Source organism: Acanthisitta chloris, unplaced genomic scaffold, assembly GCF_000695815.1.
Source record: "Acanthisitta chloris isolate BGI_N310 unplaced genomic scaffold, ASM69581v1 scaffold25062, whole genome shotgun sequence".
Lineage (NCBI taxonomy): Eukaryota > Metazoa > Chordata > Aves > Passeriformes > Acanthisittidae > Acanthisitta > Acanthisitta chloris.
The window spans coordinates 81,016-93,243 of record NW_008662635.1 but is presented as its reverse complement, the minus strand read 5'-3'; the positions used below and the strand labels follow the sequence as shown (position 1 = coordinate 93,243).

Below are 12,228 nucleotides of genomic sequence, written 5' to 3'. Positions count from 1 at the left end.
GAATCCTCAGCTGGTCCCTTGCTAAGAGCACTGGAGCCCCAGAAGCAGCAATGTGGATGGAAAACACACAGGTATGAGGCTGATGATGCTAACACCTGTGGTAGACCTTGGTTGTGAGCTGCATGATCTACAGGTGAAAGAATCAAAGCAAAATAAAGCATCAAAAAAAGAAAAGATGTCAACCTTAAGCTAATGGACTTCGTGATGTACCTTCTGAAAAGCTGGTAAATAACTTGGCAACCACACACAGGCAGGTAAGAGATTTCCCCTTCAAACTCTCATAGATGTTCCTAAATCCAAAACCTATAGCAAAAGAGTTCAAGATCTAGTAAAATTTCAGATGCTTTTTGGCATAAGAAAACAAACCTGGGATTTTTCATTTATACGTGTCTGATTGTAAAGGATGAACAGGATTGACAGCATAGTTGCACAGAAAGTAAAATGCAAACCTAACCTGTGACTGAAAGCCTGTCCTTAGGTGGTTTTAATGAAGTCAGTTTGCAATTTGAACCACCAGGACACTCAGCTACCAACACTTCTATGCACAGATCCACAGATAATGTGGATGAAGACATATACATTTAGAAGCCTAATGGATGAAAGGAGACACTGCTATTGGCAAGCAGTTCATTCCTCTGCAAAATTCAGATCAAATAACTCAGTCTGAACAGAATATTGAGCTCCACTGATTCTGAATGAGGCTCCAGGAAAGGAAATGCAATTTGACATAGCCACATTGCCAATTAAGGATAGAACACAAGAAATATGTCAACTAGCAACAAAGGCAGAGGCTTTCAGGCTTTCTTTACCAAGTTGGTTCCTTTGGACCCACTTAGGAAAACTTTGGAGTTATTCGGGTAAATAAAACTGCAGCAGAGCCCAGTAAAAGTAAATATGAGAAGAAAGAGAAGACCTGGGACTTACTCACAGTTCTTATCAAATTATAAACTCTGTGTGTGATTGACTAAGGCAGACACTGAGGTCAACTCCCCTCTAGTGTATCTGGGACGATCCCACCGAAGCCAGTGGTGGTTTCAGGCAAACTTGGGCCGACAAAGTAGAATTGGAATCATCACAGACAATTTCTGGGGCTTTTGTATTGGCAAGAGAGTGAGCAAAGAAAATGAAATTGAATAGCTCATAAAAGGGTCTGAAAAGTTTCATTAAATTCAAAGAAAGGCATGCAGTTGGCACAGCTGAGGGAGACCCACTGTGTCCTGTGCATCCAGTGACCTTGTTAAATACTCAGGTACAATAGTTCACCTGCTCAAAAGCATCCAACAAATGCCCCGAAGTGGGGGCAGACCCTTTGTGATGGCTCCTGCAGCCAGGTGCTGACAGAGCACTGCCAGGGCTTGGGAAAACACAGGCTCCTAAATGCTGTGTGCCCAGAGAAATGCCTAATTGGTCAAGAGGAGCTCTGGGGGGAGAACAGCACCAAGCCTGACTAAAACTGATCTAAAAACCTGATATCAAAATCAATAGGGGACCAGTTTGGTCTGAAAGCCTGGGAATACACAGGTGGCCTCCTCATAATGATCTGCCCTGCTAGGACTGGAATGGAGGATATCTGCTGTAATTCATTGGAGCCAGAAGAATCCATTTGTGAGTTGTTATTGGAATGCTGGGTTTGGTCAACATCCAGTTCCCTTGCATTGAGGTAATGTCCATTGTGTCCTAAATGACATGTGGTAGGGTCACCTCAGAGGTGCATCAACTTTTCTGACAACCTGCTAGTTGGGTGGCTCACGATGCCCATGAGGATGCTGTTCTCAGTACCTGCACTCTTTGTGCCCAGAAAAAGTCCTACAGGGACCTTGAAAGGGATCACACAGCCATGCCACCAAGCTTGACCTGAAGCAATGGTTTGTGAAGGGAAAATGTTAAAAAGGCTCTGTGTGCCAGAAATTTGTGAGTCACTGCTGATGGAAATGGGGTTTGTGATGTACACACTAATCCATGGGGAGCTGGACTGAGACCAAATCATTTCCTGCAGGCCACTGCACAGGCAAGGGAAGATCATTCTCAATCTGTACTGACTTGGCCTGGATCAGGCCTAGTAGCTTTGGGATGCAAAACTTTATAGTCTATTATTAGTCCCAATGGTTTAAAAAAAAATAAAAGCAGAGCCATTGTATACACATAAATATGTTCTTTTGTATGCATAGAGAAGGGGGTAAGAGAATTCAGAGGTCATCAATGAAAAGGGATATCAATATGTGACTCAGAGGTAGTTTTCATCTGGTCTGTGAACATGCAAAAATCTTGACAGCTCTATTTATGAGGAAAACACACCAAACATTGGGTGTGAGATGTTTTGATTTCTGATAATAAACTCAGACCTTCCAGCATGCAGCTCAGCTGACAGAAAAGCTTCTGTCCAGCAGGAAAGTGACAGTTCCTTCATTTCAAGAACAATTTTCCAGCTCACTCTTAATTAGGCTGTATTGAACAGAGTGGGATTTTTTGCCTGCTCGAGAGCTGCTGCTTGTTCCACATCCCCTTGTGAAGTAATTCATAAGCTTAAAAAAATAGCCAGATGAGCTTTCAGATGTATCTCTATGTAGAAGACATCAAGAAAAATGCAAGTTTGAAAAACAGTGAGACTAGGACCAGGTAAGAGGGATCTAGGATGCAGCCACAGTTAGTGTAGGGGACCTGGTTGTGTTGCTGTGATTGACACTCTCACAATGATTAGGATTTTTATCATTATCCACTTTTCAAACACCAGGTGAATATGGTGTTTAACTTCTCCCATCATGGTCTCCCAGGGCACAGATACATCTTCCCTTTTTTCAGTTAAGTCAAATTTCCCACATCCCTGTCTCCCACGTCACCTCCAGACCTAAAACTGACCCTGATATCTGCTGTCAAGAGACTGTATTTCCTTCTTGCTGGCTTTGACAAAATGAAACTTGCAAACCTGTTCACAACACTTGGAATTGCTGGAAAGAGAACACTTTTTGCTGTTTCTTCAGCTGCATCTCACTCCTCTTTGTATCCAAGTGGGGACTTTGCCTCTTGTGCTGCTTTCTGGATCACTAGGAACAGTCTTGGGGTGGCTTTGCCTTTCCCCTGTCTGTTTCTCTTTACCTCATGTGTAGCTGAGGAATTAGTCAGCAGGATATTCACAGACATCTTCAAATGAAGTCTACTAAGAACATCTGAATAACTGGGGGAAAACAAAGGAAAACCCAATGAACAGGAAGAGTTAAAAGGTTGGGAGCATGGGAATCAATTTCTTCCATCTCCTGACTTAATATTCAGTCTTGGTTCAGGCAAAATCCTTTCTTTTTTTAGGAAATGTGATCCATGGTCATTTTAACCTGCTTATACAGGGAGGGATTACGTGAGTTTGAGGTCCATGAGCCCATCTGAATGCCCTTTGTCAGCTAAGGTGTCACAGGAGACCTGAGAGTTCCTGCAGCAAGGTGGGACTATGGAGAAATGGAGAAATGGGGGGACTAAGGACAGAAATCTGTGCCAAACTAGGCTCTTTTAGCTCCACAACTTTTAGGACAACTTGTTTTACTTCTGTTATGAATGAATAATTCATTGTCTGCCAGCTGCAGCCCATGCTCAGACCCACCTGCACAGCATGGGAACCTTCCCATGTCCCCACCACACTGCCCCTCGCCCTTCACCGTGGGTTTGAGAGGTTGGGTCAGGCACACAAATGGCAAACCAGGGAGAAGAAAATGCATCTTCCTCCTGCACTTGGGTAATTCATGAAATGAGACTGGGCAAACTATTCCTGTTGCCTGTAATACTCCAGTTAATTGGACAACTGCTGTGCCAGAAAACCTCTTCCCCACCTACAGCAAGTAAAATTTATACTGGTGGCTGGTAACAAGAACATCTTGATAAAATGGTTGAATTTATTTTATACCTAGAAATGAAAAGCACTCTTAACAAAGGGGGGTAACTGATATGCTCGGTAAATCAAGGATAAAAGGACACAGGCTCTATTGAAGATTTTTTCCCCTCGTCTTTTCTTTTTAAACCTTTTGATGAGGTGCCCTGTTGCTCTGAGATGAGCTTCCACTGAAGTACTTTTGGAATTATCTCAAAGAGAAAGGGATCATTTAAATGAGTTAAAGCCCCCAAACCAGATCTGCTATCTCCAACCTTAGGTTCATTTTTTATATCAAGAATTTTGTGAAATTTATAAAATAATTTCACTACTGAACCAAGGGCTTAGGAGACAAAGAAGTCTCATTCATTTTTTTCCTGCTTCCTTCTGAAGGGGTGAAGAATGATACATTTAGAATAAAGATGAAAGCAAATATGTAGAAGAGAAAGAATATTCTGATAAATTTGTACCTTGTGTGTTAAGAAAACACCTATAGGCAACCATTCTTCAAATTCCTCCAGACCTACCTGGGACTTAGGTCCTTCAGGGAAAATTCAGTTGAAGGTAAGATAAGGTGCTCCTCTCTACTTTTTTTTTTTCTTTGTTTTAGACAACAGAGAGAATTTTAAAGGTGTAGAACAGGAGAAGAGGCTTCCATTTCTCTTAATAGAGAGGGAAGGATTGTTTTTTCTCTCCTCTGTGCTTTCTTCAGGGTGCAAGAGATAAGGAATGTGCCAGAAGGAAGCCAGACATGGCTGGAATGCTCAACAGAATGGACCTCTAAGTCCTTATGACCACTACAGGTAACATAATTATGGTCCTCCTCACTTCTATGGGAGGGTAAATTGGTCATTAGCCCCACTGAGTAGGCACAGGGCAGACTAAGACTGGTCTGTTCATGTCTGTATGTACTGACTGAGAGATTATCCGTGACAAAGTTTGTCACACATTTGCTGTGCAGTTGAATAGCTTTATAGCACTATAATATACATTTATTTTTAGTAAGTGCTCAGGCTATTGTTTGTTGTGTGTTACAGGGGCTGACTTCTACTCCAATGTGCAGGCAGGTTGTAAACTTTTACTCTGATGTAAACCTTGGAAGCAATTTGTCCCCCTGTGGCAGAGAAAACATCATGTTGAGAAATTCTGGCATGCCAGACAAAATTATGGATTTACAGACCCAGGTTAAGCCTGTGTTTCAGTTCTTAAGTGCAGAGATTCCCACTGAGGTATACACACATAAGCACTTCGAGAAGAATATATTTGAAAGGCATTAATTATGTTTTTAAAATGCAATTTCGAGGCAATGCCAACAGAAGATGCAAATAGCTAGAGATGCAGAGTACTGGGATAAATCTTGGAAAGCCTTAGAGAATCCAAATAACATACCAAAAGCTGAAAAACCTCCTAGCAAGAGGCCACCACTGCTATAGTTTCCACACTTGGTGGTATGCAATTGGCTTGTGTGGGATCTACCAATATAGTCAAGGAATAGAGAAATGTCAAAATGGATTCTTTCATTTTGGTGATGAAGTGCTGGCTCTGCCTGCCAGCATGCAGGGTTCAATAAAAGCAGACAGGGCTCCAAAAAATTGCAGCATAAATAGATGAACTCTTTAAAGTAATATAAGTTCTGTCATCTGGATGTGAAATATGGCCCTAAGTGCCCATCGAAGTAAAAGCTGACCACATGCTCCACAGAGAAGTGTTAAAAGTTTTCTCTGAGTGTCTTGGGCTGAGAAATGTTTTAACTACATCTCTCCTTGCCACAACAGGCAGAATGAAAGCATTTGAAGTTAAACCCATTTTTCAAAAGAAGAAAACAAAGCATCCATAAAGAAACCACGGCATAGCACGGGATGAGGTCTCTAGATAGCCACTGTTCACAGGGAAGTTGCAATTAGCTGTGCAATGGAAGAGGTGAACTCAGTTGTATTTCAATAGCATTTCTAATGATTTCAGCAGCTAAAATGCTGATAGGTACGTGCAGGGGGTTGGTTTCAAGATTTCCTTGTGAGACAGAAGGTCAAGATTCCTGTGGTCTCCTGTCATATTTAATTCATATCCTCTGGCCTTCTTCACCACATTTATTGAATTACAGGAATAAAATTCAATGAACCAAACACAAAAGAAGAGAGGACATGGCAAGTCCTGATTTCTTTTACAACCCTCCTGCACAGCTGAGTTCAGTGGGCTTGTAGAAGCACATCTTGCAGCAGAATTGGGCAGGAGGGGGAGGTACAAGGCAGTATTACCCCTCTCACCACCCTCATAATGGCATCCAAGTAATTTATTGCAAGGAGCAACCATTTGCATGTGGGAGGGAGGATCCAATTTCTACCAGTCAAGACTCCCCCTGTGCACTTTTTCAGGCTGATCTGTGTACTCCCTGTGTTTACCAGGTTGCTTCTTGCCACAAATGAGATGGCAAGCAGAAAGACTTAGCAAAATCATTCTTCAGAAGAGCATCACTGTCAATTCATCACATCAGTGCTAGGAGACAATCCTCAAATATGTTAAAATACCAGTTTCAGGGAAGTGCCTTATTGGTGTGCTTGGAATGATAATTCCCTGCAATCATCTTGGCTAAACTGATCCAGCCTTTATCCTTTCTTCACAAGTGGGATGCAGCAAGCACAGGGTTCCCAACAGGCCTGAGGTGTGGACTCTACTGCTGCAGCAATGGGGACTAGCTCTGTGATCTTGGAGAAGAAGATTTTATTGTGTCTCCTATACTCCTGTTACCCTATTTTTATTGCCCTGTATGCTGCCTCCAAGAACTGGTTGGGTATAATTGTGGATCACTCAGATGTCTCAGCTACTTTTTCAGTCAGCTCTACACCCAGCCCTGCACTGTGATTCAGGCACCCATGGAGTTAAAAGAAATCCCCTAGTGTGAGCACAGTCACACCAGAACCTCACACAAACACCCTTACCAGGACCCAATAACATCCTTACAACAGTGTAATCTGGGTTTAGAGCTAGATACGTGCAAATCTGGTTGTTGAGTGTGACCCAGAATATCCATCAAAAAAGAAGACAGAAAATGTTTAGAAATTCTATCCAAAACTGCAAACTCACCAAGATTTAGCTGTGGTATTTGAATTTTTGGAAATGTCACAGCTAATAAATAATGTATTTTTTTATAAGCTACAGTGTACATTTTTATTTTCCAACCTGAAGCTGCTTAAGTTCCAAAAATTAAGTGCTCTGCTCACGTACATGTCAACCTATGGGATGGCTGCCTTGCCACTTAATACATTTAATAAAGGTGACCAGATGCTTTGTGGTTTTGATGGCTTGTTCTGCATCCCAACAAAATGTCCCTGTTTTGGCTGCGAGTGCAGATGATTCATCCTGAAACACAGCTCAGCTGCCCTGACACAGCCAAGGCAGGGCACAGATGAAAACACACCATCTGTGCCCAAGAAGTGGGCTGGAGGAGTGCTTTGTCAGGGAAACACTGGCATTTCTTGGTCACTGTGTATTCCAGGCATCCAGTAATCCCAAAGTCCTAGGGGTCCAACCTCTCTGCCTATGCAGTTAGGTTATGCAGTCATATCCCATCTCCCATCCTGTTCTCCTCCTTCCCCCCTTCCTTAGAAACCCCTCAGCTCTGCTCTATAAGATCATGTGTAGATCAAACAGCTCAAAAATGTAAGATGTTGCTCCTGGTTTTATTCTTTCCAATCATATGGCAGAATTTCCTGACTGTGTAGCTGCATCAGCCAAGCCTCGTGCTAGAAAAAAGCAAGAGGGATTCATTTATGGCTTTTCTGAATAATTAGCTGTGCCCAGCTCTGTATTAGCATCACTCCTTTGTCAGCTGTGCCAGAGGAGACAACCAGCACTCAGGAATTGCTGCACCACGTGCACAAAGGCTTCCCAAATCCAAGGGCAAACTTTTTCCCACAGGCAGTGCTCCCTGCTGCCTCAGCAAGAGGCAGGCAGGGATATCTGAAGGGAAAGCCTGGCTGGAAGTGTGGCCTTGAGTGGGCTCTGGTCCCACAGCACCTTCCACCTCACCTGCAGCCAGCAGTGCTGACACCTGCTCCCTGCCCAGGAGCATCCCAGGGCACCACCAGTCCTGGGTAGGAAGCAAAGGTTCCTGTCGAGTGTCCTGCACAGCCTGTGCTCTGCAGCATTTGAAAGAACCATTGCAGCTCAAGTCATCTGGCATGCATACGAATGACAAATATGCTTCAGAGGCAATAAATTAGCAATTTCAAGGCTTTACTTCCCCTCATGGACTAATTGCCAGAGATTATAGTATATTATGTGAGAGCAATGATACTAATGCCTAAATATGCTTCAGTGATTATAGAGCTATCCTCAATAACCAAGCTGTTTAAATGTCAATGCAAGAAAGCTCTTTATTATGAGATTAAATATTATTTTGAAGCAATGCAATAAGAACTTCCCAGGCTTCCTGCCTGCAGTAATGCTGCCTTGGGGCAATATATATTGGACTAGGTATGCTTTTTAAAAAATGTGTACAGTAAAGGGTCCCTGAGTACTTTTGTGCTTCAAACTTGTACAGCATTCCTGATAAGAAAGAGGATGTGGGCAGCTTTTTATTTTGTATTTGTTACTAACATGCTGCTGCCTTCATTTTTTCCTCTACTTTTATTAATACTTGTGTATCACCAATGCACAGAGAAGATAAATGCTTGTTTTCTGTTAATGTGAGTTGGGAATCAAACCTCAAAGACCTTTTTTTCCATCTTTACAGCAGAATTGTGGGCTAATGGTTGGACTCAATGATATTAGAGGTCTCCTCCAACCTCAGTGGTTCTTTGACTCTATGGTTCTATCCCTAAGTACCAGCATTTTGCAGAGATGTTTTTAGTCCTGCCCCTCCCATCTAAATAAATCTGATACCTGGCAGTGAGAGAACCCCTAGAAATTAGATGGAAGCTACAACTTTCAGGTTCAGCTGTTGACATGAAGCAGAGAACAAAAGTGTTTTTAGGCCACAACTCCAATTGCACAACTCTGGAGATTTCACTTGGTGAGCACAAGCTCAGGTGTGGATTTAGAAGGAAGGGAGGCTAAAAAGACTTTAGCATCCCACTAATCCCATGTAAGGCTCCCACACTCTGGATCTTGTCACATTGCTGTGCAGTTTTCCCCTTGATTTCTAGTAAACTTAGTAATTGTAACTCATAATTACTATAATAGCATAGAAAGCATACACATAGGCCTGTGGGGACAGATCTTGTAAAATTATGGATACAGAAAGACAACTGGTCCTGAAGTTTGGTGGAATTGCCTCTTGAAAACAACTTTTTCTTTAGAAGTATTGTTTCATAAGCACAGTCTGCAGCTCTCCATGGTATGCTCTAAAGAGGGGCTTGAGACATAGATGAGCAGGAACTTACTAGCAGAGTTCCATTCTGCCCAGCTGTCACAGGACTGGACACCTGGATCCATGTCCTAATCCTTTGTGCTGCAACCTGACAATCATTAATTCTGAATGTTTAATGCTTCATCTTGGCTGATCTCTCCAGCCATTTTATACCTCATCTATAAAACACAATGCTTGTTTACCTCAGAATGTCTAAGCTCTTCCTGATGCTCAGGTAAAAGACACCTGCCATATAGGCTCAGAAAAGACATAAATTGCTCTATCATTTGTAACATTTTAAAATATCTTCATCTATTAAAATCACAGTGTGACTGACAAGGAACATGCTGAAAGGCCATGAGAATTCTTTTTCTGCTCTTCCAGGCAGACAATAATCTGACATCCTTTTTGTTATATCTTGACTTAGAATATACGATGGGAAACCATGTCTTTATTCTTGTAACAGTAATAGACTCACAGTACTGATGTTAAGTAAACAACCAGAAGTAATAAACTGACACTACTCAAAGGACAATGATGTAGACTCATCACAGAATGGGGGAAAATTACCCACGTTTGGCCACTTTTCATGCAAATACTTGAAATTAGATTAAAATACTGTTTCAGTTTTTGCAGGAACCTTATGAAAAATGCTCCATGATTCCCAGCTCCACTCACCATATATCCTGGGGCACAGGTACACTTGCCAGTGATGCTGTCACAGTCAGCCCCATTGTGGCAGGGGCAGGGCAGCTGGCAGTCCTCGCCGTAGTACCCCGCGGGGCAGGTCTCGTTGCAGTAGAGTCCAGCCCAGCCAGCCTTGCAGCTACACTCTCCAGACAGTGGATGGCAACTAATGAAGACACACAGACATTACTGAGATGTGGACAGGAAACTAAAATACAGTCCAGAGCCATCAGCAGAACATTTTACACGCAATGCCAGTGAGACTCACCTAAGAACAGGATGAATCTAAAAGCTGTTAAGGATGGTGAACAGAGCAGCTGTATAATTTAGGAAGAGAATAGCAGCCTGGCACAACACTTCCAAACACTTGGAAACTGCCACAGCACTGGTTATCTTACAACTTGAAGTTTATGCTCTTCCATTCTCAATTCAATGTCCCTTGGATAACTGATATCAACCATAGCACGGTTAATCCATGCTGCTGTAGGACACGTACGTGCCACACTACTTGGCTAAAATACAGCCAGCCAAAGATGTTCAGGGTTAGGAGAAATTCCAGTGGATGAAGGAATGCAACCAAGAATGCTGTGAAGACAAAACTGAGTTCTGGGAGACAATATTCTATTCTATTCTATTCTATTCTATTCTATTCTATTCTATTCTATTCTATTCTATTTCACCATAACTTCTGTTTCAAAAGTGAGTTCCACCTCAGCAGAACTTTTCAGCAGGCACAGGTAGAAAGGAAAGTGCTTTGGAAGGGAAAGATCTCCTTGGAAGAAGAGCTTTGCAGGGAATATCCAGCCATAGTGACCAGACCTGACCACCACCTGAAGCCATGGAATTTACTTGGGGCAGGAGGCAACAGGAGCCCAGGGACTAACTCACAGCTGTGCAGGGGAGTGAGTCAAATCCCTTTAAGCTGAATAATGAACAACATTAATCCTCTGACTTTCATTTCCATTCAGCCAATTCCACACTGCTGTGAGAGCACATGGAGAAAAAAGGAGAATTGAGCCCAAAAGACTGGACAATGCCTAGTCCTTCTGCATCTGTGGGTGGAAGACTCACCCCTTTGTTCTTCCTGCCATGAAACAATTTATTCAGCATTTTTCCTTCTCCCAGGTTTCCTTCCAGGCACTACCTTTCCACAGCAGGAGAGCCACACTGAGGCTGTGGCTGTGGGCTGGGAAAGGAGGGGAAGGCTGGAGATGTGTTCACTCGCGGTTTGATGAGCTGGAGGTTGCTGGGGGATGTTGTTGGAGGCCAGCTGGGAATGTCAGGCTTCATCTGGGAGCTCAGGATGCTCTGGGGACCTCTGCCCTGCAGCACTGCACTGTAATAGCACTGCCCAGCCCTCAGTGAGAAAGATGAGAAACAACATTGCTACAAATCACAAATCTTCTTTATTATTCTCAGAATGAGAAGGCTAGAGTTCTGCAAGGTGGCACCTCTCTGTGGACCTGACTCCTGGGTTTGGCCTCATAGCAACAATTTATTTTCCTTTATGATTATTTATTGCTATAGTTTGAGATTGTAGACATGACTGAAAGGGTTTCTTTACACCTATAAAATTAATATTGTATATGTTAATTTTCAAGGTAATCTCATAAAACATAATTTCCAAGTATGTTTCAGGCAATTACTGGTAGAAGAGGTTAGTCATATACTGTTGTGACTAAGAAGGATCAAATTTTGTGAGTGTCATATGTTTCATCATAAATAGTGTTTTACGGACTAATTAAAACAATTCATCAGCTTAACAAACTACCATCCATGAAATTCTTCTGACAAAGCAGTCCCTGAAATTATGGTTGTTCACAAAGCACCTCTTAACATTCAGATGAAAATAATAAAAGCTCATTTTTCCCCCCTCTGTGTCTATTAATCATTACCTAATAGGAGCAGAAAGCTAAACATTAAAGAAGTACTTCAAAGTGGATTTTGTGTTTCTCTGTTTCCACTACTCCTGTATGTATCATGTGCTTCCAGGAGAAAGTGCATCTGTTGGCTAAATTAAATCTTTCCAAGGTAATATATGATCAGAGCAGTTTGAATCAGTCTATGACAATTCAATTGAAAATACTACACTCAGTAAGAATTTCCACGCCAAGGTTGGCTCCTTCATCAGCATGGACAGCTCTTTTGCATGGGATGCAACCTATGCAGTAAGGACTAAAAATCATCCTGACATATAAAAGTAAGAATTAAAACCCAAACAGGCTTTGCAGGAGAACCTGCAGGAGATTGGGGACCTGGACTCCAAAACAAGGCCCATAGAAGGCTGAGACCATGTTCTGCCTCACTAAAGCCTTGGCCACTCTTTGAGCAAGGAAAAAAC

The 12,228-nt window shown here is 42.4% G+C and overlaps 1 protein-coding gene across 1 annotated transcript in view; it reads right to left on the bottom strand.

Moving 5' to 3' along the window:
- Positions 1–12,228, bottom strand: part of MEGF11 (multiple EGF-like-domains 11) — a gene marked incomplete at its 5' end in the record, with an annotated part of 97,310 nt that overhangs the window by 66,616 nt on the left and 18,466 nt on the right. Inside the window, one exon of the mRNA XM_009070677.1 lies at positions 9,879–10,053. Coding sequence (XP_009068925.1) covers positions 9,879–10,053 — 175 coding nt within the window. The remainder of the gene's footprint in view (positions 1–9,878; positions 10,054–12,228) is intronic.